This window comes from Oryctolagus cuniculus, chromosome 7 (genome assembly GCF_051225735.1).
Source record: "Oryctolagus cuniculus isolate XC-2025 breed Fujian yellow rabbit chromosome 7, ASM5122573v1, whole genome shotgun sequence".
In the NCBI taxonomy this organism is placed as follows: Eukaryota; Metazoa; Chordata; class Mammalia; order Lagomorpha; family Leporidae; genus Oryctolagus; species Oryctolagus cuniculus.
Window position 1 is genome coordinate 2698223 of NC_142873.1, and position 27247 is coordinate 2725469.

General features: G+C 42.4%; 1 protein-coding gene across 1 annotated transcript; it reads left to right on the forward strand.

Moving 5' to 3' along the window:
• The first annotated feature begins 3928 nt into the window (after positions 1-3928).
• FASLG (Fas ligand) lies at positions 3929-11909 on the forward strand. The gene is made up of 4 exons (XM_008263787.5): positions 3929-4696; positions 5255-5303; positions 9338-9394; positions 10600-11909. Exons 1-4 carry the CDS (start codon positions 4337-4339, stop codon positions 10992-10994), a joined length of 861 nt encoding a protein of 286 aa, XP_008262009.4. The 5' UTR covers positions 3929-4336; the 3' UTR covers positions 10995-11909.
• The last annotated feature ends 15338 nt before the right edge of the window (positions 11910-27247 follow it).

Here is a 27247-nt window from a genome sequence, read left to right on the forward strand (position 1 = left end):
CAGTGTCCCAAGTACTTGAACCACCACCTGTGAACTTCCAGAGTGCCCATTAGCAGGAAGCTGGGGTCAGGAGCAAAGCTGGGGGGTTTGAACACTGGTACTCCAACATAGGCTGGTATGATTTTCTTCAGCAATCACAAGGCTAAGATCTACTTTGAATGATAATATGCCCCAATTAATAAGGCATTAGCAATACCCCAATGTGTGGTGGGTCCTCACTATTGTTCACCAAATGTTTATTCTTGCGTGATTCCGCCAATGCTTGGTGGCATTGCCAAACTCAATGCCCATGTATAAGGATGCTCTGTCTTTTTCAGTTCAGTTTCTCCCCCTGTGAATGAGGGAAGCAGGTGAGTCTAGGGCTGCTACAGGCTTCAGACTCCTTACATTGCAGGATGGAGCAGGAGAAGAAGCAGGGCACAGAGAGATGTGAATACAGCATAATTCTTACGAAGAAGCCTGAACAATTTCATTGGCAGTTTGAGATGGATGAGAAGGGAAGTACTAACGTGCATTGGAGTAGGCCATCAGCAGAGCAGAATTCAGAGAAATATTGATGCCAAGCATTGAGCTTGCACTTTTCTTTGCAACCTCTCTCACATTCTCCCTTTGGTTTCTCCTTAAGGAAATAAAATCGATCACAATGACTCTAGGTGAATAATTTGCGAATGATTTGCTAAATTTACAACACCAACAACAACCTCTGTAGAATGCTTACTTTGATGTTAGGAATATCAAAGACTCTGATTCATTTAATCCTCACAAATCCCTATGAAGTACTTACTACTTTGAGATGAGAAAACTGTGACACAGAGGAGGGAAAGAGATCTGTCCAGTCCCCTCTGCTACTGACCAGAAGAACTGGGACTGGAATGCAGACAGTTTAATACCAAAACCCTATTCCTCAAATATCATGCACTGCTACTTTTCTACTCTCTCAATCCATTTGATTGAATCTTTGCCATTTTCAGTACAATTTTGAAGTTTAAAAGTACTGTTTTATGCAAGTTTTGTTACTTATTTTAGGATATTTTATGGTTTTTGTTGTACATATGGCATAATTATTTTTTAAGATTTTATTTATTTGAGAGTTACAGAGAGAGAGAGAGAGAGACAGAGACAGAGAGAAGGTCTTCCATCTGCAGGTTCACTCCTTAAATGGCCACAAAGGCCAGGATTGGGCCAATCCAAAGCCAGGAGCTTCTTTTGGGTGCTCCACGTGAGTGCAGGAGTCCAAGCAATTGGGCCATCTTCCACTGCTTTCCCGGTCATAAGCAGAGAGATGGATCATAAGAGGAGCAGCTGGGGCATGAACTGGCACCTATAAGGGATGCTGGCACCACAGGTGGAGGCTTAGTCTACTATGCCACAGCACCGGCCGCTGTCTGATAGAATCCTTAAAGTGATACTTTCTGATTATTATTATTTTTAAATTCAGTATCTTTCATAACTACGAATAAAGTCATATGTGAACTCAAAAGTATACTAACTCTGACCAATGCTAAATGATGGTAGGAGCACTGTGCACAGTCACCCCTGTCTCTGTGTTATACTGCTTCCGAGTGGAAAGTGCAGACTGGGGAGGGGTGCCTGGAAGGAGGCAGTGAGAGCTGCTGAGTCCAACTGTGCAGAGCACTGGGGTATGCTAGGGAGATGGTGATCCTGGAATCAAACCTTCCAAGAGAAGATTCTAGGCATGGACACAGGATCGTTGGATTTGTTTTTGAAAATACCAGTCTTGGGCAGGGGGGAGGGGAGAGAAGGGGATATCATTATATTCTTAGAATTGTATCTATGAAGTATATTGAATCTGTTAAAAACTAAAAATAAATAAACAAGTACATAAATACATAAAATATTTGTAAAAGAAAAAGATAAAAACACTATTTTTGCAGCATTTTATAGGGTGACTTGGGTTTGGACAAGTCTGGTGACAGAGGGACTGGTTAGGGCACCATTGCAGTATTTCAAGTGGAAGATGATAATGATCTAAGGCAATAAAAAGGAAGGAAAATGAGAGTGGGAGGGTGCATTACGGGAGGGTAAGAAAAAAATGCCTGAGGTGACATCAATAGTCCTGGGTGACTCCTACAAGATTGAAGGAGAAAAAAAGAGAGGTGTTGAAGCTGTTACAAGACAGAAATGGGTAGCTTTGGGAGTGGGGGTTGTGTGGAGAGAATGTGGCATGAAAATAATATGAGGATACTTCAGAAAGTTCTTGAAAAAATGGAATTTAAAGATAAATTTATTTAGGTGCAAGACAGACAATGGGCCTAGAAGTTAAGACACTGATTTAGATACTCACGTCCCCCACCAGATCCAATACTCGACTCCAGCTCCTGAGTCCAGCTGCCTGCTGATGCTGTCCCTGAGAGGTAGCAGTGATGGCTCAAGTGAGTGGGTTCCTGTAAGGAAAAGAATGCAGATGGGTGGCTCCTGACACAAGGCACCAAATGTAAGGAAAAGGGGGCCACAGAACAGAGAGGAGACAGGGTACAAACTCGCAGCCAGACCAAATTTATTCAGAGAAAATAAACTCACAGAGGTTGACAAACTGCCATCAAGCTCACAGATGGAACACGTGGCAGAAGCCCAGACCCCAGCAGGCTGGGCCTGTTTATAACTTAGGTGGGCTGGGGTGGGGCTGGGGGAAGTAGGCCGAGGTGAGTTTCTCCCTATTGGTTCTTCAGGTTTGGCCCACTGGCTTCCAAACCTGGGGAAGAATGCGGGGGGGGGGGGGGGGGGGACAATACAGGGAAGGAGACTGAACTCCTCTCTTGAAAGAAGACAGGGTAACAAGAACCTAAAGTGGCTGAGGCTCCTGTCCTTGTTGCATCAGTTCCTGTCACCACATGGTAGACTTGGATTGAGTTCCCAACTCCTGACTTCAGCCATGCCCAGTCCCAGCTATTGTAGGCACTTGGGAGTGAATCTGGAAGATGAAAACATCCTCTTTCTCTCTCTCTCTCTCCCTCCTTCCCCACTCTCTGATGCAATAAAATTTTGAAATTCATTAATAGAGTTTTCATTGTACACATTTTCCACGAACTTCTTGAAAACCCCTTGTACATTTGGTATTGACGTGGTCCATGTGAGAGAGCCAGAACGACAGTCACAGAAATCTCAAAGTGTGATGTAGAAACTAATGAAACTGAAAAGTAGACATCTTCAAAAGAACAGAAATTGAAGATTTGTGGAAATTTTATACAGTTTTTATGGGAGAATGATTAAGAGTGAGGCTGAGTACTTGGAAGTTATTGGCATATTAATGGTATTTGAGACCAAAAGAAAGGGTGAGGTCATAGCCCAGGCACAGTTGCCATCTTTAGCAAAAAACAAAGTTAAAAAAAGGACACCCTTTAAAATTTGAATTTCAGATAAACAATGAATAACATTTTAGTACAACTCTTGCATTGTTTAGGACATACATACCCTGAAACTTATTTGTTGATCTGAAATTCAAGCAATTCTAGTAAACATAACAGCAGCTATGAACAGGGCTGCCTACAGGGGCCAGAAAGCCATTTCACAGGTGAGGTGGTGTGGGAAACACAGTACAGGGTGGAGGGACCTTGGGGGTGGAGGTTGGGCTACCTGGTCACCTGTGTCTCATTCCTGGGGACACTTGCTCCTCACCTCCAGCTGACTGAATTTGTGGAGATGGCCTTAAAAATATTTACAACAGAATGAAAATAGGTATTTTAATGTGGACTGTCTTGATTTTACAAATGAGAAACAAATCATCAAGAAGTAAAAACAGAGCTAGGCTGTGAGATCCACAAAGCATATCTGATCTAATCTCTAGAGTGGGCGGGGCAGGGTCTAATCTGTAAATTATGGTGATTTGCAGGGTTCGGGTAAACAGTGCTTGGTGTGGGGAAGGGATGCGGGAGGGGGATGATTTCCTCTTGCAAGTGACTCCAGTCTCCCCGCTCAGCGCCACTCTCCCTGCGCCAGCACTGCGCCCAGTGCTGCCCTGCTCTGCAGGCCCGAGGAAGGCGGTCACGGCTCCCTGCCTTTTCAGGTAGCGCAGCCACGGCAGCTGTGGCTCCGGGGGCTTTCATCAGAAAGTTGTGGGCGGAAACTTCCAGGGGTTGGCTCTGAGCTTCTTGAGGCTTCTCAGCTGCAGATATAAGGTGAGTGGGTGTCTCTCTGAGAACCAGCAAGAGAAGATGAGAGAGAGAGAGAGATTGATTGGTGTTTCCCTTGGTGTGGAAACTCTATAAAGCGAGAGCTGGCTGTTCCTCTCTTTAGCAGTGAGCAGCAGGAGTTCCTTCTTCGACATTGCAGCCTCCACAGGACTGAGAAGTAAAATCCTTGGGAGTCCCTGGCTGCCATGCAGCAGCCCTTCAGTTATCCATATCCCCAAATCTACTGGGTGGACAGCACTGCCAGCTCTCCCTGGGCCCCTCCAGGGTCAGTTCTCCCCTGTCCATCCTCTGTACCTGAAAGGCCTGGTCAAAGAAGGCCACCACCACCACTGCCACCGCCGCCGCCACCGCTACCACCACCACCACTGCCCCCGCTGCCCCCACTGCCCCCGCTGCCCCCACCACCCCTGAAGAAGAGGAAGGACCACAGCACAGGCCTCTGCCTCCTTCTGATGTTTTTCATGGTCCTGGTGGCCCTGGTTGGATTGGGGCTGGGGATGTTCCAGCTCTACCACCTGCAGAAGGAGTTGGCCGAGCTCAGAGAGGTAAGCTGTGTCCAGCAATCACTGGGGTGGGAGGAGGGCTCTGCTGCTGTGGGATGGAGCCTCCTGGGGTCTACCCGGACCACTGTCTTGCTTGCAAAGTGCTTTTCAAGCTTTACTGTTTGTCTTGGAAAGGGATTGTTCTTGTCGTTCTATTCTATAGGTAGAGAAATGGAGGGTCCTATGAATGAAGAGGTATTTTCTGTCTTGTAAAGAATCTGAGCCATATGGTTTTGCCTTTTTCAGTTGTCATGTCAGTCTGTGAAGCCACTGACCTCAGATCTAGTGATTCAAGAAATAAAAAAAAAACTTTGAGTCTGCTTAGAAGTGAATGTATTCAAATGACCAGACTGAATTTCCTTGAAAACATTTTAAAAAATCTGGTACCATTTCAAATGACAAAACTGAGGGACAGTGAGACAAACTTGTTTGGCTAAAGTCTGAGTTAGGAAAGGTTCTGAGGAGTTTGGAATCTCTTTCGGGGGCTGGCTTATTTGGCAATTCCTCCACTGATTAAAGAGCTTCCTATTTATCATACATCTTTTCTCTTTCTTCCGGTAGTCCTTCAGTCAAAGGCACACAGCATCATCATCTATGGAGAAGCAAACAGGTGAGTCCTTTTATTCATGTGATTTGAATTTCCAAAGATAATCCTTAGCACTGAACATTGTTGGGGGGATACCTTGAATCCTATCCCATTCCTGGGCTTGTGAATATTATGAGAAGAGTCTTGGACAATTCTGAACCCCTGGTCAGTGTGGTTTCTTGAGCATCTTTTAAAATATGAAGTGAATTTCACTGCTCAAAATCAGTGTAGCTGAGTGTTTCACACAATGCAAAATACTTTTGACTTGACTTTGGGATAAACACACATACATAATCCTGGAGCCCTGCCATTTGGGCAGCTGGTTGCAGGCCCATCTCCTTCCTCAGGAGTCCTAGTTAGGTATGGGCAAAGAGAGAAACTTCTGGGAAATGTCCTCTCCTCTTCTCAACTCCAGAAAAGAGATCACTCAAGAGTCAAGCTTCATTTAAGACATTGTACAAGATTTAGCTAAGCTTTTGATAAGTGGACAATTTCTCACATAGCATGGTTCCTTTGAAATCATGGGGAGGCCTGGGAGAAGATTTAACCCATATTCAAAGGATTATTCCACTTTACCTATGAGATGTTTTTGACAATAAAGGAAAGTCCTTTGTATGAAATCCAGTACAAGAAAAAGGTAAAAGTGTTGAATTCTGGCTTCACTAAATTTCAGAGCATAGATTTAGACACTGTGGACAAGTATATTTTAGGATTTGCTCCATTTGTATTAAACCAAGATTAATTGACTTTTTAAACTTGGTTAGAACTGAGAGGGATCTTAAAGATCATCAGTTCCACCCATTTCATTTCTCAGAAGAGAAACAAAACATCAGACAGATTGGGTGATGTGCCCATGACTACTGGGTGGCGCTGGGGCTAGAAGGGATGCAGGCTCCTGCTGCCTTGGCACTTCCAGGACTTTCTAGCATGTGGACTGGTGCCTCATGGAAAGACAGAAACTCTTGCTTGACTGTAATTGCCAGGGGATGAGAAAGAAATGGAAAGCAGGACACTTCTGCAAAATCAGTAGGTAATTTTTTTCCTTAGAAATGTGGAAGAAGAGAGCAGGCAGGGCTAGCCATCCATTAAGTGCTGCCAGTTTCAATCTCAGGATAGCCTACTGCAGGTGGCCCAGGTCAGCGACTTCCCTGGAGCATAAACTCATGTAGGAGCCATCACTGAGATGCTCTGGCCCCTTGTTCTGATGTGGTAGAAACTCAGGAAGGGCACAGAGTGGAAACACTTTTTAGAAAAACGCAGCCTCTGGAGGACTTCTAATGTCACTTTGAAAATCAGGGGACTGTGGCTAGGGAAACAGGTACCTCATTACTCATCTCTCACCCACTCTCTGGAGGCGTTTTATTGGTTAAAAGTTAAATGAACAGATGAGTCAGGTCTACCTACCCCACTAAACTCTTATCTTCTCTGCATCAACCCAGACAGATCAGAAATTAGGGAATTATCAAATTAGCAACTACTAATTATCAAGTTTACAACTTTACTAATAAGAGATGCCAGTTATAAAAAAGATACTTATTTTCATGCATCCATTTAATAAACATTAAAAAGAGTAAAAATCCAGACTACCAAAGCTGTGATAGGAAAGTGCCCCTTTAAGCATTAGTTTGAGCTAGTGTGAATACAAATTGACCTAACTTTTCTGAAGAATAGTTTGGAAATATGTATCAAAAGCTTGAGATTGTTCGTTTAGCCTGTAATCCCATCATTAAGATTTTATCTTAATAAAATAATCAGAGCTATGGCCCCCAAAGGCTTCTGTATAAGGATGTTCATCACTTCATTATGAGGCTATTAAAATAAAACACTCAGAAGAAACTTAAATACCTCATTATATGTTAGTTAAGCACATTATGGTATATTCAGATAAGCAAAAAATGCTGAATTAAAGCCATGTATCAGAAAAACATTTAATGCTACAAGGATTGTGCTTTCTATATCATTAGTTACAGAAAGTGTATGATAGTTTATGGCAGTTTAATACTGACTGTGCAATTATATTTTCATATTTTTATATTCTTAGAAAAGAACTAAAAGACAATGACATGTTAATAGTGATTTTCTCCCAGAGGTACTGTGATAGGTTATTTATACCTTCTTATTTATTACTTGTTTTGTTTTCCTTTTTATAAGTAGATTGACTAGTTAATTATCCACTGGTGTTCTTGGAGGGCCTCCCATGTGCCAGGCTGGGCTTGGGTGGTAGATGATGATTGAGAGTGAGAGAAAGAAGGGGGGCTATCTTCAGGGAGCTTTCTAGAATGGTGAATGACAGTAAGCAAACACAAAATATCATTTCAAATTGTACTACCTGCGACCCAAGATGGAGCAATCTGGAAAACCCCTCTACAGAGGTGCTGTTTGTGCTGACACCCAAGAGATCAGGAGCCCACCAAGTGGGGAATGATGTGTCTGTGTCGTGGAGGAGGGTGGGTGATGGTGGGGTGCATTCCAGCACTGGCAAGTGCAAATATCCCTGGGGCAGGAAACAATCATCCCAATGTCTAAGGCATTTTTTTTTTTCAGTTTCTTTATTTCAGTGTTTATCCAAAAGATATTTTCAGTGTCTATCTTCAGTGAGAAGAATAACATTCTACTAGGTTCTGTGTAGGATATAAAACGTGCAACATGTGGTACTAACAAGTGCATTTCCTGTCAGTACCTGGCCAAATGCCAGATCAGCTGCTCGATGGTTTGTGGTGTAGGTATGGAGAAGAGACTCAGTTCTGCCTTTCCTGTTCACTGACACCTCATTCGTGGTGGGTTGTCTTGGATGGTGAGAGACAGCGTGATGCTCAGGTCATGTCCTTGGTTGCCTGGGCCATTCTCAAACCATGTGCGAGTTTCTCAGGGTAATCAAAAGTAGGAGATGGCTGAGTTCCTTTCTTTTTTTTTTAAGAATTATTTATTTATTTGAAAGTCAGAGTTACACAGAGAGAGGAGAGGCAGAGAGAGAGAGAGAGAGGTGTTCCATCCGATGGTTCACTCCCCAGAGGGCCGCAACGGCCAGAGCTGCGCCGATCCGAAAGCCAGGAGCCAGGCGCTTCTTCCAGGTCTCCCATGTGGTTGCAGGGGCCCAAGGACTTGGGCCATCTTCTACTGCTTTCCCAGGCCATAGCAGAGAGCTGGATTGGAAAAAGAGCAGCAGGGACTAGAACTGGTGCCCATATGAGATGCCGGGACTACAACTGGCGCCCATATGGGATGCTGGCACTTCAGGCCAGGGTGTTAACCCACAGCGCCACAACACCGACACCGGCTGGGTCCCTTTCTATGAATCTTTATTGAAATCATTAGCTAAATGGCACCTCTCCAAGTTAGCTGACACATTTGAAGATAGAGAAATCATATCTATTTTGAAAACTATTGTATATTTTTAAATATTTTATTTATCTATTTATTTGAGAGGGAGAAATAGAGTGAGAGAGAGAGAGTACTTCCATCCACTGGCTCACTCCCCAAATGTCCACAACTGCCCTGAGACAGGGGCTAAATTCAGTAACCCAGAACTCAATCCAGGTCTCCCACACAGGTGTCAGGAACCCAACTGCCTGAGTCATCTCCTGCTGTGTCCCAGGGTGCATATTAGCAGGAAGCCGGAGTGCCTAGGGGGTGGTTTACCCACTAAGGCACAACACCAGTACTGCAAAATTATTTTGAAATCCATGCATAGCTTTTTCATAATACATATATTCTATGAATTTTTGAAGGCCTCTTGTATGAGGTAGGACAACAATTCCCACCTAAAATATTTCTTAAGCATTCTAAAAGTAGGCACAATATGACTGTACTTTATGAATTGATGTTTATTTAACTTAGGTTCTTTGGTAACATAATTTATGTCTATCTATCTAACTGCCTAATTTTCCTCTTTTTGCATGTTTCTGAAATACAAACTACTGTTGAGTCTTACAGTTTGTATTTCAATGATTAACATATGATCGACTGTGGCCAGTTATGCATTTAAGTAGTGGTGATTAGACTCCCACAAAATAATTGCTGTATTTTTTTACATATATTTTTATTTCTCTATGATTCAGCTCACCCAAGTCCACCTCAAGAAAAAAAGGATACCAAGAAAGTGGCCCACTTAACAGGTTCGTATTTGGATGGTACAATTGGGGTTTGGAAGGTGCAGGTGGGCTTTTCCATCCCTAGGCTTGGAGGGAGTTGTCACTTCCAGTGACAGACTTAGAACTCAAGAACACACACCTTTCTGTTCAGGTTACTCTTTCACCCCTACTTGGGGTATAAGCCTTGTCCTAAGCTGCAGTTGGGCTGATTATGATATAACCTCTGCCCATAAAGGGCTCCCCTTTTCTGTCATTCCAAAGACCCCTAGGAGATTTGTGACACAGACCCAAGAGAAAAGAGCTTAGGAGGTGGGCTGTATGGAATTATTTTAGCCAGTGCTTCCCTGGTTTCCTGGGAGAGCTTCAATTTGCTTTGTCCACAAGTAGAAACAGGATTGGGAAAGGAGACTCAGTCCTTGTACTTGTGAACTTTAATCCTGTGAGTGTGAGGTGGAATGAAATACTTAACAACATTACGTTATGGATATTCCCACTGTAAACTTCATAAATAGCTGGAAATTGGGCACATATCACAGAAAGAGGAATGCCATGGTCCCTAGAATTATTTAGGCAGAGACTGTGGAATGACCCAGTTGGGCCAACATTTATTGAGCACCTGCTTTGTGCCAAGGTTTGGGAGCATGCAGATGGGTAACACAGTTCCTGCCTTCAAGGAGCTTGAAATCAAATAGAAAAAGACAAGCACTTAGTGGCAATTTCAGTAACAGAGAGAGTTCTCTGATAATAGAAAAAGGGAATAAGGACACAGAAGAAAGCGAATTTTAGCCCAAATTGAGGGGCTGAAGAGTCATTACTTTAGGTAAGAAATGGACAGATAATCCCTGAAATCTTTCCAGACTTTAGAATTTTGGCTTAGGTTTGGCTTTTCCAAATGAAAAAACCTAAAGCCTAGCAGTTTTGATGCTAATACTTAAGATAATAAAATCTTTGCTTCTAAGAGTTACACGGACTTGATAATTTCTCGTCATGATCGACTAGGTACGTGTATCACTGTCCCAGTTGTGTGGATGCTAAGATTGAGGCAGGCCATTCAACAAAAGCATTGATGGAGCTCAGTGATGGATTGAGTTCAGACTCCTCAGCCAGCTCTGTATAGGCTATGTCACTGGGTGAAAATTTGTTAATGACTCCGCAGTTTCACCTTGCAAGCCTAGTTTTTCCAATGCATGAGTACTGCTGGCTGAAAGCTCCTCTCTGGTTTATTTTAGGCAAGTCCAACTCAAGGTCCAACCCTTTGGAATGGGAAGACACCTATGGAATTGCCCTGGTTTCCGGACTGAAGTATAAGAAGGGCAACCTTGTGATCAATGACACTGGGCTGTACTTTGTGTATTCTAAAGTGTACTTCCGTGGCCAGTCCTGCAGCAACCAGCCACTGACCCACAAAGTCTACATGAAAAACTCTAAGTATCACCAGGATCTGATGCTGATGGAAGAGAAGATGATGAACTACTGTACTACTGGCCAGATGTGGGCCCGGAGCAGCTACCTGGGGGCAGTGTTTAATCTCACCAGTGCCGACCATGTATATGTCAATGTCTCTGAGATATCACTGGTCAATTTTGAGGAATCAAAGACATTCTTTGGTTTATATAAGCTCTGATAAAAAAAAAAGTACTTTGGGATGCCATTACAATTCCTGTTACAGGCACCGAGAATGTTGTCTTGACTGAGGGTCTTCTTAGGTCCCTCTTGAGGTCAAGCCATGAACCATGAGGACCTGGAGACCACAGGGTCCAGCAGGTCTGCAGTTCCAAGTCTCACCCAAGGTCCATGGGCCAGGCAGGAGGAGGAAGATGACTGAAGAACATAGAACTCCTGGCTGTCATGTGAAGATCAAAAGCATTGAAAGGTCACTACCAGGCATTCTACATTCATGTTAAGTGGCCAAGAGAATTTCAGCACATTTTAAAAGATACCTTTTACCTCACCTCTTGAGGTGGGTCTACTTGCTACCTCAGCAGAGGATGCATTTCACGTATTTGGTTGTTACATGAGTGTGCAAGGGATGGAAAAGGACTTGCAAGATAAGCTAAAGAGACTGAACGAGTCTGATGCCTGCTTGGCAGCATCTTTACTTCGAAATTAGTAGCATGAGCTGCCAAGTGATGCTAACAGACAAGCAAGAGGGGTCTTTTGGGGACTCAGCTCATTCCCTACACTGCATGTGTATTTCCAGTGCAATGGTAGGGGTGTTTGTGTGTGTGTGTTTGTGTGTGTGTGTGTGTGTGTCTATGTGGGAGAGCAAGAGGGAGAGGAAGAGAGGAGTCAAATATGTATGGAGTGTGAAAATTATGAAGTGCATTTTTGGAAAATACGGGTTGCATTTGGTGGTAGAATGCTTCTTGGCAACCAACTCTAATAGTCCTCAAAAATCTCTGATGGTCAGCTGCTGCTGATGTTTTTCTTTATAAGCAATATTTATATCCATTCTGTATATTTTAATGAAATATTACATGGAGTAAACCTACTTTAGAATATAGATAAATATGAATACAGTTTTTGGAAATCACTAAAATTCAGTTTGTTGCTTATTATTTCTTTCCTCCATGATTTCTTCATTCTTCAGGACTTAGAACACTTGGAGAAGAATTTACTGGGGTGAGAACTGTGAGGCATCTTTCCATTTGGTCAGGTCTTCCTTTTCTCTCTACGTTCTCTTTCCTCTCCACTCATTATTATTCAGAGTTTCCTTTACCACTGTTAATGTCAGTGGTGAGCTTACCCAATTTTCCACAGATTTGATGGCACTTGCCTTATTCTGGGGCTGTGACATAGGGCAAGGGGCACAGATTTTGGGCTAAAGAACCTGGATTTGAATCTTTGCTCTTCCACTTTCTGTGTTCCCTATGGACCTTCCTTGGACAAAAAAAAAAAAAGGCTGATGCATCCAGAGAGTATCTGAAACATAGTAAGACATAAAAATGGCATTTCTAATAAGCCAGTTCATCAGAGATACTGTATTCTCTAGAAGAAGTCACTGATCTATGGGATCCATCCAAACACTTGGTTTCTTACCTTCCCACACTTGTTGCTTGCAATGACTTTTCCTATTTTTAAAAAAAGATTTATTTATTGGGGCCAGCGCTGTGGCACAGCAGGCTAAAGCACCAGCCTGAAGCGCTGGCATCCCATATGGGCACTGGTTCTAGTCCTGCTGCTCCTCTTCCAATCCAGCTCTCTGATATGACCTGGGAAATCAGTAGATCATGACCCAAGTGCTCGGGCCCCTGCACCTGCATGGGAGACCCAGCACAAGCTCCTGGTTCCTGACATCAGATTGGCTCAGCTCCAGCCATTGTGGCCATCTGGGGAGTGAAACAGCGGATGAAAGACCTCTCTCTCTCTCTGCCTCTCTCTGTAATTCTTTCAAATAAATAAATATAAATATAAAAATAAATTTATTTATTTATTTGAAAGTCAGAGTTAACAAGAGAAAGGGAGAAAGAGAGAGAGAGAAAGAGAGAGATTGATTTTTCAATCCACTTGTTCACTCCCCAGATGGCTGCAACAGCTAGGCTGAAGCCAGAAGCCAGGAGCTTAATCCAGGTCTCCCATATGGGTGCAGGGGCCCAAACACTTGAGTCATCTTCTGCTGTTTCTTCCAGGCCATTAGTCAGGAGCCAGGTCTGAAGTTGAGTACCAAGAACATGAACTGGTACCCATATGGAATGCTGGCATCACAGGTGGTATATTTACCCACTACACTACAACACTGGCACCATATTTTCTTAAACTACTCACAGTAATGGATTTTCCCTAGGTTGTATTATCATTGGAAATCACGATAATTCCTATGGAATTTGATTTCAGATGTCTTAACTTTACAACATCATCCTCTACAGGTCCAGCTCAATTATTCAAACATTTTATTTCTTTTTTTTTTTTTTTGACAGGCAGAGTGGATAGTGAGAGAGAGAGACAGAGAGAAAGGTCTTCCTTTTGCCGTTGGTTCACCCTCCAATGGCCGCCGCTGCAGCCGGCGCACCGCGCTGATCCTGGCAGGAGCCAGGAGCCAGGTGCTTTTCCTGGTCTCCCATGGGGTGCAGGGCCCAAGCACCTGGGCCATCCTCCACTGCACTCCCTGGCCATAGCAGAGAGCTGGCCTGGAAGAGGGGCGACCGGGACAGAATCCGGCGCCCCAACCGGGACTAGAACCCGGTGTGCCGGCGCCGCAAGGTGGAGGATTAGCCTATTGAGCCACGGCGCCGGCCTCAAACATTTTATTTCTTAAAATTTTAACATTATTGTGATGTGTAATTAATTAGCTATCATTTTTTATATATCCACCCACACCTCCCTCATCCTCACTTTTCTGTGAAACTTAGGTTTCCTTGTCATTAAAACCAGTGCCTTGAAAAGCCCCTTAACTCCAAAATAATCTCTTATAAAAGGGAATCTCCACTGTATTCTTTTTTAAAAAGTTGTATTTTCTTTAAGCTGGCAAATCAGCAGCTGATGTAGCTGGAGAAAAATTGCCTAAACAGGCTGAGTGTTTTCATCTTATTTTTACTCATCTATTTAAATTATTTAATAAGTTACTGATCTATCATTGATTTCTTTATATCTTTTGATGGATTTGAGTAGGTAATACACGTAAGTGGTAAAAAAAATTAAAAGGTATACAAGGATATAGGATGGAAATTAAGTCTTCTCTCCACTTTACCCTGTGGCCTCATTTCTGCCTTCAGAGAGTGTCGCTCCCCCTCTTCGCGGAGGAACGACACTAGACCCTGCGCTGTTCTTTTGTCTGCTCGGCCCTTCCCGGGTTGGCTGCTGTTCTTCCACCTCCGTGGAAGGGCGACTCCCCCTGCCACTTTCCCCACTTCCGCGGGGGAGCGGCACACCGCCGGCCGGCTCTCTCAGGGGCTGCTCAGATGTTATCCTGATGTTCCTCTTAGATGTTCCTGGTGCATGTTGTCTCTCTCCTCCTTTATAGTCCTCTTCCACCAATCCCAACTCTGCTACCCACACGCCGAGCACGCTGCTCTCCTCCAATCAGGAGCAAGATCAGCTCCTGCAGCTCAGTCAATCAAATTGGCGAGAGGCGGCTGTGTAGAAGTTGTTTACTCCTCTCCCAGCGCCATATTGTGGGAGAGCAGATGCATAGAATAAGTCTTAATTCCAGTAACTTAGTCTAGTCCGAGTTGCTCCCCACAAGAGAGAAGTATGATCTCCTGTTGTAGCCTTCTAGATGTTCTATACATAAATATGACCTCATGTTACAACAACATTTCTCAGTATTGGCTCTATTGACCTGCTGAGCTGAGTAATGCTTAGCTGTGAGGTCTATCCTGTGCAAAGTAGTAGGAATGGCGGCATCCCTGCCTTCTATTTCCAAGATGCTAATAGCATCCTCCACTTCCCTCATCCACCAAGTGACAACCAAAACATTACCTTCAAACATTGCTAAATGTCCCTGAAGGTGGGTCAAGATAAAATTATCCCTGGTTGAGAACCGCTGTTTGATCTTAATGCTTGCAGATCTCAAATAGTCATCCAACAGTGACCAGAACTTTTTCTTTAGCTTCCTAGTAAGCACGCTTTTTTTTCTCATTGGGTCATCATACCATATTTTCTCCTTTTGCAAACCAACCACATCTCCACCTCCCACCATGGCAACTTCCCTTCCACAGCAAACACAGTCCCAATTGCATCTGCTTGGTCTCTACCTTCCAGTGTTACAGTGATGGAATGGAACAATCTTTGTTAACTAAACTCACATTTCTCATTCCTACTTGGCTCCTTTAACATTTTCTTCCCTCTGAATCCCCAAACCAGCTCATTCTATGAAATCATTTCCAGAAACATGTACATATGCTTAAGTATCTCTAGGGAAAAACAACCCAACTCAACCCAACCCAAGCCAAACCAAACCAAGCAAAATCCCCCACAACTGCCAGCTTTGGCTGCTTTTCTCATTCCCCAGGCAGAAACAAACATTTGAGCTTATTGGCTCCACCTACTTGGGCTCCATTTCCTTTGCCAGGAATGTTTCCTCTCCAGGTGTCTCACATGGAGTTCAAATGCCACCTGCTCAGGTCATTCTAAGTAGAGTTCCTTATTATTATTTAATTGAAATTTGGTTCTTTCTTAGTAATCAGAAATTGTGAATATATTATTTTTGACTACTTTTAAAAATTTTGTAATCTTCGCCTAATGGAATGAAAGTTCTAAAATGAAGCCCTTGCCTATCTGTTTAATACTCTATTCAGATCACTTAACCTAGTGCCCAGTATATACTAAGTACTAATAAAACATTTTCTGACCAAATAGCTAATTAAAAGGCAAATGTCTCTTAGCTTTGGTATGTAAGTATGTTTTTCAGAGCAGTGAACCTTTAATAGTGTCACCTCACAGATGTGTGTGACCATTCAAGCTTTGAGTAGACTTTTCAAATGGGAGTTTGAGACAACAGATAAGAAAGAAATGTATCCTAAATAAAAGCATTGAAAAATAACAAAATGAGTTAGAAGGGTCAAGAGAAATTGCTGAACCACCAGAGCTAAAACTGTAATTTAGAAATTAGTCAATAAATATCTGTTAAGTAAATTAATAAACAAAACCAAAGTTCCATGTTGGAATAGGGGTACTGTTGCTGAAACTATTCTATTCATACATCTGCTTTGGATGGCCAGATTCTTAATGATTGCTGGTCTGTATTTCAGCCATCGTCATAAAATCCCTCATTATAAAATCATTCTTTACTTCTTTTGGCTTCAACAACTAATTATGCCAGTCCCAAGGGTCGTGCTGGATCATTTTGTTTGTTTTTGTAACTGGACCATTCTAGATGATCGTTCCAAAGCAAGAGAAAGTGGGGATGAGGATTGGGCCTTCTGAGGTGGCCTGATGGCATCAACTAGTAGTGATACTACCTCTCTCTGACTTATACCAAAATGCCTTGGGAGTTTTCTGAAGATAGTCTTGTAGCTTACTATGATTTGACTACTGGTTCAAGAAAACACAATGAATGGTCTTTAAGGAAGCTTGTATTATGTTTGCTTATCTTAATTGGAACATAAAGACTGTCAAAAACCCAAACTTTTGAATGTACTCATTGAAAATAGGATCTGACATTGTTTCTTTATGAAACACTAAGCCCAGCATAAAACACACACACACAAAGGTGGCTTCTAGATCAGTAGTCTGAGGTTTTCTTTCTTTTTTTCTTTTCATGAAACTAAAAAGACACAAAACCCATATCTTTTCTTAGCCCCCCAGGGTGGTGACTTTGTATTCTCTGAAGTAGGTTTTGACTTACCACAACTTAACAGGAAAGAGCTCTATTGTGGGCATCTTGTGAGATTAACTAACTTGAAACAATTGCTTATCTGAGGAGGGGAATTGGAGAGAGAAGCCCCTCAGAACAGAGTATAAACTTTGTTTAGTATGTTAAGCCCTAGACATTCCCTTGTCCTTATCTAAGAACATGTGGAATCCACATGTTAATTTAAAAGTTTCAAAGGGGTTTGGATAAATTTTGACATTAATAGAGATACAATTTTACCTTTTTTTTTTTTCTTCTTTCTCAAAGTTTTGAATCAGCCAGAGGCAGAAAGAGGTGATCCTAGAAAATCAGAATCCCACTCCTTTGGGTCTTTGGAATCAGAAATAAACTATATTCACAAATTACATGGCCTTTGAAGGTGTCAGAGACCCCTGGGATTCTCCTGGAGACCGTCCAGCCTTGGCAGTGCAGACAGCTAAGTGGGTGTTCTGTTCCTTACAGTTCTCTCAGACGGTAGGAAGCCTTGGTGGTGACTTCGCACTTTTCCCCAAGTTTCCCATTTACTGGGAGACACTTCTTTGGCCAGCGCATCTTTAGAAAAGGGGCAAGGCAGATGTTCCCCAGCCCACCCTCTATAAGGTTGCTGTTGCTCCTCATTCGCAACAGAACAAAGTGAGCCTCAACCTCACTTTCAGGTTTTATGGATTTTCAGGAGGTACCACCATTCCCTAGTGTTATGGGAAAACGGCAGTGGAGAAGTTATTGTTACCTTGGTTCTTTATCTCACGTGGAAGAATCTCCAAGCAGATGGCAAATACGTTTAAAAGTACTTATTAGAATCAAGGACCTCCAGCCAAAGTGGCCTGAAGGTAGGCTTCCAAGAGAGGAAAACCCAAAGGGACAGGTAGCAGTCAGCTTTAAGTACAATTTCGAAGAAAAAAAAAAAAACTTGACATTCAGATTGCCATTCAGTTATCAGGGAGGGACAAAAATAATCAAAAGACCTCACTTACAATTCTCCATCTTGTCTGGCTTGCTAAGGGTGGGACAGCTTGCTTGTGTTCACAACAAGCTGTGAGCTCAGGAAGAACCCCCTTGCTTTTCTCATGGTAAATTTGGAGATTCTGAAGGGAGGAGGGCAGACTGTCCTTGTTTTGGGGAAGAAAGCAAATATTTTACATCTCAAATTCCACTGGGCTCCCCTGACTACCCATTGACCCATCTGACTCCTCACACTTGGACATCTCATAGGACAGCAGGTTTGCTGGCTTTTACTGGATTCAGGCAGTGGATGTGCTGTTAGGGTTCCTGCCATCCTCTTGTGGGATACCTTAATTACCACGGAGGTGGCTGTTTTTGTGTATAGGCAAAGTTTATTGAAATTGCACTATTAGAGATATTGCCTTACAACACACATAATGTAAACTATTCCTAAAATCAAGTGTTAGACATCAACACTGTTCCCAAATTTGCCACATTTCCTTAAATGTGCCACACAAAATTCTAGTACCTGAATTAAGATAATCATTTGTATTCATTCATTCATTCATTCATTCAACTATCCATTTTTAAAAGTTTTTATTGAATGTCTAGCATAAAGAGCCCTAACTACTGTGGACACACTGATAAACAGAACCCCTTATCAAGCTATATTTTAATGGAGAGCTGATAAACAGACAATAAAAAAGAGACAAATATTTTCTGTGTGAAAGTATATGCAGGCGGGCGCTGCGGCTCAATAGGCTAATCCTCCACCTGCGGCACCAGCACACCAGGTTCTAGTCCCAGTCGAGGCGCCAGATTCTGTCCCGGTTGCCCCTCTTCCAGGCCAGCTCTCTGCTATGGCCCGGGAGTGCAGTGGAGGATGGCTCAAGTGCTTGGGCCCTGCTCCCACATGGGAGACCAGGAGAAGTACCTGGCTCCTGCCTTGGGATCAGCGCGATGTGCCAGCCGCGGCGGCCATTGGAGGGTGAACCAACGGCAAAAGGAAGACCTTTCTCTCTGTCTCTCTCTCTCTCACTGTCCACTCTGCCTGTCAAAAAAAAAAAAAAAAAAAAAAAAGAATATGCAGTGAAGAATGGTTAGACAAGAGAAAGCATCAGAGAGTGTCAAGTGGTGGCCACAGTCTATGATGGAGGCAGAGAACTCTATTTTCTCCCATACATTACAGTTTTTTATTCCAAAAAGGGCTGTCCATCACTGGAGAGTCAAAAACACAGAGGCCAGCCAGTCTTTGGGTTCTGCATGAGCTCTGTTCAAGGATATAACTTCTTTGTAACAGTCTTAATAAGAAAGGAAAACCATGTGTACTGAAATCATACATAAATTTGAAGCTGTACCAGTTGCCAGATATCACTCATTGCAGATCTTGAATTCAAAAGTAGTCTTAGACATGATAACAAGTCCCCTCCTCTCCATGGCAGAGGTTCACATCACCACATTTCCAACAGGAAGCCACAAAGCCTCTGTCTCAACATTTGTTGGAGAGGGGGTGCTCTGAGCTCTAAGAGAGTCCATTTCTACAATGAAATATACTATCGTTTGGAAAGATCTTTTTTAGACTGTTAAAATCCTCCTTATTGTAACTTGCACACATTGGTTATGATTTCCCTTGCTTCCTGATATTCCTATAGTATTTTATAGTTTATAAATCTTTCTCATATCCCTTATTTGTTCAAATTTCATTATAATCCTGGACAGTAGCTTATTGCCCTTTTATACATAAAACCAACTGGAAATAGAGTATCTATGAGCCTTGCTTCAAGTGTCTTCCAGCTATGGCCTGACCCAGTCCTGGCTTCTATGGGGATCTGGGGAGTGAACCAGTAGATGCAAGATCTCTCTCTCTCTCTCTCTCTCTCTCTCTCTCTCTCTCTCTCTGCTGTTGCTGCTGCTGCTCTACCTTATGTTTTCTTTTCCACATGCCCTTCACCTTCTCTGATAGGACACCACATGAAGGCTTTCTTCAGATGCCTGCACTATCTATGCCTTTGGACTTTCCAGCCTCCAGAACAAACCTCTTGTCTTTATGTTACCCAGCATGTGGTATCTTGTTATAGGAACAGAAAACAGACTAAGACAATGACCTTATAGATAGAGGTCTTAGTTTCAAAGGAGAGTTACTCTTGGACTTTTTTTTCTTTACTTTCTGAAAATTACTAGTATACCTCTCTCCTCCATCTATCCTGTCCCCGCCCCCATCTCTGTCATTCTGTTGTGTACTATATGAGTTGTTCTTATGGTCCCTCTGCCACCAATAGCATCCTGTGTATAATAAGGTGAGAAGACATTGAACTTGGAGCCAGAGGCCTAGTTTTGGCCTCTGTTACACAACCAGCTATGTACATGACCTCAAGTAAGTTACATTTAACATGCTAAGATTCAGTTGTCTCTTCTAAGAAATGAAGAAGCCAATTCCTATTCTTATGTCTTTATAGGAATGTTTTTAAGCCAAAGGAATAAAGGCATTCTGAGTTTTTGGAAAGGTATTCCTGAAAGTAGGTTAGTGGAATAGTTATATGAGTATTTCTCCATGATTTTCTGGATAGAGTAATTGCCACAAAAATTCTTGCTGCTTAATATTTCTACAAGGTTGATCAGCCATAATCCTAGCATATACAAAATTCCATCCACCAAAAAATGCCAATTAAGAACAACAAATATATAATCTCATTTTCTGAGATCTAAAAACAAAAATATTACTTTCCATTGACACAGTCTTTTAAAATTTCCTCTCATTTTTCTGGTTTTTTGTTAGAATAAATGTTAAATAGGTTGAACATATTCAGTACCTTTTGGATTCACTGCCTACTATAACTAGCCATTTAGATGCTTACCTTGTAGCTTGTAATACAGTTAAATAGGGTGGTATTTAAATGTTTGATTTAGGGAACAGAACACTTAAACTCAGTGTTATCCTTACGTATAGCTAAACACTTCCGTGAACACTAGGTCCTCTCAGGAGATGTGACCTGTGGAGGGAATCCCCTCCTCCAGCACGGCTTGTCACAGAGGGGATACAACCTCTTGTTTCTTATGTAGCTGCTCTGGCTTTCTGTGAGTGAACCACTTCAAAGACGATGAGTGAAGTAAGAAAACCCTTGATGTTATCAAGTGCATAAAGTGTCCACACAGAAGACATCGTATGCAAGCCAAGAAACTTTGCAAAGGAGATTAGAATGTTGGATAGGCATCCTTGGCCATCTCAGATGTTTCTCAGGACAAGGATTTTTCTGAAATGGCATTGGGTTTAGGGCTCAGTCTTCTCATATACTTCACCTTAACACCACTACTGCAGTATTTCTAGTCTCTGGAAGAGATTGTGGTACATGTTTTCTGGGAAGGAAAGTTCTAGGAGTTGTCCTTAATTGGAAGGCAAGATTTAGGAAGCTACAAAAAACTTTTTTCTAACCTTACATATATGAGCTAAGATTCTAGATCTTCGAAACAGAGATTAAAGAGCATAGGTGGAGGCCGGCGCAGTGGCTCACTAGGCTAATCCTCCGCCTTGCGGCGCCAGCACACCGGGTTCTAGTCCCGGTCGGGGCGCCAGATTCTGTCCCGGTCGCCCCTCTTCCAGGCCAGCTCTCTGCTGTGGCCAGGGAGTGCAGTGGAGGATGGCCCAAGTCCTTGGGCCCTGCACCCCATGGGAGACCAGGTTAAGTACCTGGCACCTGCCATCAGATCAGGGCGGTGCACCGGCTGCAGCGCGTTGGCCGCGGCGGCCACCGGAGGGTGAACCAAAGGCAAAAGGAAGACCTTTCTCTGTCTCTCTCTCACTGTCCACTCTGCCTGTCAAAAAAAAAAAAAAAAAAAAAAAAAAAGAGTATAGGTGGAAGAGACTGGAGCTTCTGAAGATGTGAAATATGTTTGTTCTCCTCACCCTTGGTTCATTAAGAATAAACAACAGCCTTGACTGGGTGGTGAGAAAGAGACAGGAGGTGTTAAACAGAACTCTCAGAGCGAGCTGCAGTGAAGACTTGTCTAAACCTCAGCATCCTCTTTGCATCATTTGGTGGGTTGTGTTCTGGCTTCTAAGAAATTGTAGGGGCTTTGGAAGGAGTTTGGGAGGGGTGATGAAAAAATGAAAGTTGTGTAGGAAACTGAGGCAGTTCATACTTCCTGTAGTCCTCTCTCTGTTCTTGGGTTCCTTGATGCTGCTGACTGGGCAGGCCAATGAGCTCTTCTGAACTTTCCAAAAGACCCTGAGAGATACGTAGCCAGTGGAAGAATATGGCCAAGTAGCCAGATTTACTTTTGAAAGGAAAGTGAGTGTGAGTATACTTAAGTTTACATTTAAGGCTCACAGATGAGTGAGAAGATCAACTTTTTACTTAAAAACAATGTTACACTTTTTACAAAATCTATTCTTGGTCTGAGTAAAATTCTGAAGCGTATGAATAACAATAGTAATCCCTTGTTGACAGGAGCATGAAAAGCACCCTACACAACTTTTAGTACTTCTCACAATAACCCCCCACCCCCGGTAAGTCAAGTATCACTAATTCCACTTTGTAAGTCAAAAAATGGATTGAGGGGCCGCGCCTGATGCAGTAGGCTATTCTTCTGCCTGTGGTGCCAACATCCCATATGGACACTGGTTCTAGTCCCAGCTGTTCCTCTTCCAATCCAGCTCTCTGCTGTGGCCTGGGAAAGCAGCAGCAGATGGCCCAAGTCCTTGAGTCCCCGCACCCACATGGGAAACCGGGAAGAAGCACCTGGCTCCTGGCTTCAGATCGGCGCATCTCTGGCTGTTGTAGCCACGTGGGGAATGAACCAACGCACAGAAGAACTTTCTGTCTCTCCCTCTCACTGTCTGTAACTCTCTCTCTCTCAAATAAATAAAGAAAATCTTTATATAAAAAAAAAAAGGATTGAGATTCAGAGATGGTAGTAACTTTCCCAAGGTCACAAAGTAGCAGAGCCAGGATCTCAGGCCAGGTTTGTCTGCTGAGGAATCTTACCCAAAGAAGGTTCATGCTGCTCCATGGTAATCTCAAAAATTCTTCATTTTTTAAAAAAAGATTTATTAGCAAACTGTTGAAATCTTTACTTAATGTATGCTAAACTGATCTTCTGTATATAAAGAGAATCGAAAATGAATCTTGATGTGAATGGAATGTGAGAGGGAGCGGGAGATGGGAGGGTTGCAGGTGGGAGGGACGTTATGGAGGGGAAGCCATTGTAATCCATAAGCTGTACTTTGGAAATTTATATTTATTAAATAAAAGTTAAAAAAAAATAAAAAATAAAAAAAAGATTTATTTATTTTACTTGTAAGTCAGAGTTACACAGAGAGAAGGAGAGGCAGAGAGAGAGAGAGGTCTACTATTGCTTTCCCAGGCCATAGCAGAGAGCTGGATAGGAAGTCGAGCAGCAGGGACTCGAACCGGCACCCACATGGGATGTTGGCATCGCAGGTGGCGGCTTTACCCGCTATGCCACAGCACCGGCCCCGACATTCTTCACTTATTCAGCAAAAAATTTATTAAGCACCTGCTAGGTGCCAAGAACAAAACAGGCAAGTTTCTTGGTCCCTTTAGATTTATGTGCTCATTGTGCAGAGGGGTATGTGTGAGAGAAATGAACAAGCTAATAAATACATAATCAGAGATGATCAGATAATGATTAAGTACTATATTGAGAATTAAAATAGAATGACAAAGTGTTAAAAAGCAATTCCAGAAAATTATATTAGAGGACTGTCTCTCTTTGGTGGTGTCACTAAAAAAGTAAATGTAGTTATTATAGGCAAGAGAGTATTCCAGATACAGGAAACATTTTGGGGGGCCTACTTTTGGTATTTTGGTTAAAACAATATATTACTATGTGAGACTGTAATGCACAAGGCAATATTTCTAGTGGTTCTAAGTGTCTAATCCACAGTAGGTCCTTTTGTCTCTGTGACAACCAATCATATCCAAACTCCTTCTTCTCTCTCCTTGTTGAAAACCAACAAAGCAAGAGAGGTTGTCCCATCACAGGGATAAGTTTGGCAGGTAGTAGGATAGAATTAGGAATTGTGTGGTTGCAATGGAGGATGGCAAGAAATGATGATGCTGGAGAGGTAGGCTGTGGCATGGATCCGCGAGGGCTTTGCTGGCTGGCATGAGAAAGGTTAGGTTTCGTTGTTAGTACCACTGAAAAGCATTGCAGAATGGTAATTGGAGGGAAATGGGGAAATTCTGATACATGTTTTGGTAGTAAAGTTTTCAGGTCCACCCATTGGGTATTGGGTACATGAGAAAGAGATGAATCAATCATTCCAACTACAGATTTTAGCATTGCCTTCACAGTAGCTGCTCTAATTATTTCCTAGACTTCCCCCACCCCATCTCTCTAGTTCTGCAATTAGATTCAGTTCTACTTCTATTCTGGAGCTCAATAGAAATGCTTTGAATTAATGATTCAATACAGCAATATGAATATCTGCTCCTCCTCCATACATACAAATCTCTCTCTCTCTTTCTCTTTCTCTCTGATTTGGGAAGGAGAAAGCAAGAACAAGAGTGAGAGAGTACTCCATTCTGCAGGTTCACTCCCCAAATGCCCACTACAATCACGACTGGGTTGGGCCAAAGACAGGAGCCTGGAACTCAATCCAGGTCTCCCATGAGGGTGGCAGGAATCCAAGTACTTACGCCATCATCGGCTGCCTTGTGGGGTCTGCATCAGCAGAAAGCTGGAGTCAGGAGCTAGAACCAGGATTTGAGTCCAAGTACTCCAGTATAGAATGCAGGCATACCAACCACTAGGCCAAAAACTTGCCAGGCCCCACTCCCTTCTTTTTAATGACTGCCTGTGGAGATCATCACCTCTTCTGTCATTTCTCTACCAAAAGGCATTCAGCTTGCTCCAAAATTTTTGCTCTTCCCCAAACCCTGAAATTCTGCAATTAGTTTCTCTAGGATAGAATTTGAAGGGTTAGGCACAAGATGTAAGTTATAATTTTTAATGGCTATTGTCAAATTGTTCTCTAAAAGTTGTACCATATTCTAGTGTTTTCTCTATACTGTAAGCACTATTCAATTTCATTTAAAAATGCTATACTAGCAGATAAAAATGGTCTCTTATTATAATTTGTATTTAATAAATGTTATTTTATTTAATGTTATTTAATGGGACTATTATTAAATAAATATTTGATAAACTGAAATTCTCAGTTTTATTTTTATTTATTGATATTTGTAGTTATTCAGTTAATTATTTTTAAAAATTTATTTATTTATTTGAAAGTCAAAGTTACACAGAGAGAGGAGAGGCAGAGAGAGAGAGAGGTCTTCCATCCGCTGGTTCACTCCCCAGATGGCCACAACGGCCAGAGCTGTGCCGATCCGAAGCCAGGAGCCAGGAGCTTCTTCCAGGTCTCCCACGTGCGTGCAGGGGTCCAAGGACTTGGGCCATTTTCTACTGCTTTTCCAGGCCATAGCAGAGAGCTGGACAGGAAGTGGAGCAGCTGGGTCTCGAACCAGCGCCCATAAGGGATGCTGGTACTTCAGGAAAGAGCGTTAACCCACTGCAGCACAGCACCGGCCCCTATTCAGTTAATTATAAAATACGATTTATTCTTTTAAAAATTAAGCTGTGGTCTTCTGTGGTTTAAGGCCGCTGTCTATATGGTGCGACTCTGACTGTTTGTAACATGCATTACAAATGTTTCCTATTGTGTCACCTGTTAGTTAACTTTTTCCATGCAGAAATGTTTAATTTTTTAAAACAAATCTGTTTTTTCCTTTATAGCTTGCTGTCACGCTAGACTAACCTCACTGTATGATTAAAAATACTGCTGTTCTGTATTGTCTTCTAGTAGGAAGTGTGATAGTGCTTAAGTTCCATAATGCATTTAAAATCTATTTTTATATGTAGTGTGAGGGACATAGCAAATTTGATTTTTGTAAAAATAGATAATTAATAACACAGTAACATTGGCTTAATTTCTTGTACATTTGCAATAAGACCTCTCTCTCAAACTAAACTTCTCTGAAAGGTGAATCTGGTTCTGGCCTCTCTTCTGTTTCTTTGATGCTTTTATTTATTACTGGGCTGATGACTCTCTTTATAACTGCACCTTTATAAATGTTTTCTTCAAAGTATCTTTGGCAATGTTTTTATATTCATATGAGAGTAATTCAAAAAGCTTGTGAAAGTGGAATTAAAAGATCAATATGTTTTCATGCAAAAAATGTGAAATCCATGAGGAATTATTTTTGATAACGTGTTTTTTATCGTTGTTAAAGTCTCCTTATTTATAAACTCTTTACATAGACTATATAATCAGCTTATCAAACGCCCCGCCCTTCCCTTACTTCTTGCAAAATTCTGCTAGACTTTTTCAGACTTTAGTATGATTTAGCTTGAGGGAAATTTGCCTGCTTTACACTATAAAGTCTACCTCTCTAGGAAAATGTGGTATGCTCCAGCATTTATGCAGCTTGTCTTACAGTCCCTAAGAAATCTTGATTTTCTCCACATGGGTGTCTTTTTCCCTATATATTTTATAGTTTTATATCTGGACAACATATTGAAACTTCTTTATGGTAAACATTCTGGACTTTAAAATGCTTGGACTTTTTTCTCTTAGTCTTTGATGCCTTCCACCTTCATGACCTCAGACTGTCCAATGCTGCCTTCTCTAGCAGCCTTGCTCGCAGGGTGTCCTGCACAAGTATGTACTGAGACACTAGCTGGTATCTGCGGTATAGGTTTCAGCTGGAAACTGAGATAATGGAAATTCATTTTGTACCTCCTTTGCCCTCAGATTAGTGCTTCCTCCTCCCCTGTTCTGGCCTGACTCTCAGGGGCTGGCTTCCGAGGCACCGGAATCGCTCGTAGGAGCTGAGAGCAGAGGAGAGGGAATCCGGCACTTCTCTCCTTTCCATCCAGGCCGGCTCGGGTTTCAGCTTAGCCAAGTGGCTGCTAGGTTTCAGTGACAACAAGGCCTGCCTTTGGGTAGCTGTGAGGTGACGCTCAACACCTCCCCAAGCCTCTGCTGTCCCATCCCTTGTGCAAAGGTGTTTGCCATTTTAAACACTTGCAGTAGTGGCTTTTTTGAACCACTGATATCTTTTCAGAGTTTTTTTAATTCAGAAAAAAAAATCAGATAAATTTAGAAAAAAGTCTACAAAGTACTTGCCATCATCAGGTCTACAAGGAGAATTCCAGGTAGGAGAGCTGTTGTGGGTCTGACTGAGATCCTGTTGCAGGTGACAACAAAAAGCAGAAGAGGGTGATGGGTAAACAGGTCAAAAGGTAGCAAAGAAACACAGCAATTTAACACCCAATTTATAAGAGTGGTCTTTCTATTTTCTTCTAATGACTACCTGGCATGGTGGACATTATTTCTACCTTACAAGTGAAAAATCTGGGATGCAAGTGCAGAATACATGGTTAAGCCGTGGTTTGCTGCATTTCAGTGCAGATTGTCTCCCTACACGGTTCTGCTTCTGAAAACCAAAAGAAATAAAGCAGCCTTTAGTAGCATATTATCGTAGTCAAATTTATACTAAACAGACTACTTTTCCCTAGTACTTCTGTTAACCACTCTGGAGATCCACTTGGTTCTTTGGCTGTCCTTGGCCTTCAAGGGTTGACCATGCCTATGATATCTTACTCAATATCCTATTTGA

Coding starts and splice junctions, on each gene's coding strand:
- FASLG (XM_008263787.5), top strand. CDS start 4,337: ATGCAGCAGCCCTTCAGTTATCCATATCCCCAAATCTACTGGGTGGAC. Junction 5,304..9,337: donor ATCTATGGAGAAGCAAACAG/GTGAGTCCTTTT, acceptor TCTATGATTCAG/CTCACCCAAGTCCACCTCAA. Junction 9,395..10,599: donor GAAAGTGGCCCACTTAACAG/GTTCGTATTTGG, acceptor GGTTTATTTTAG/GCAAGTCCAACTCAAGGTCC.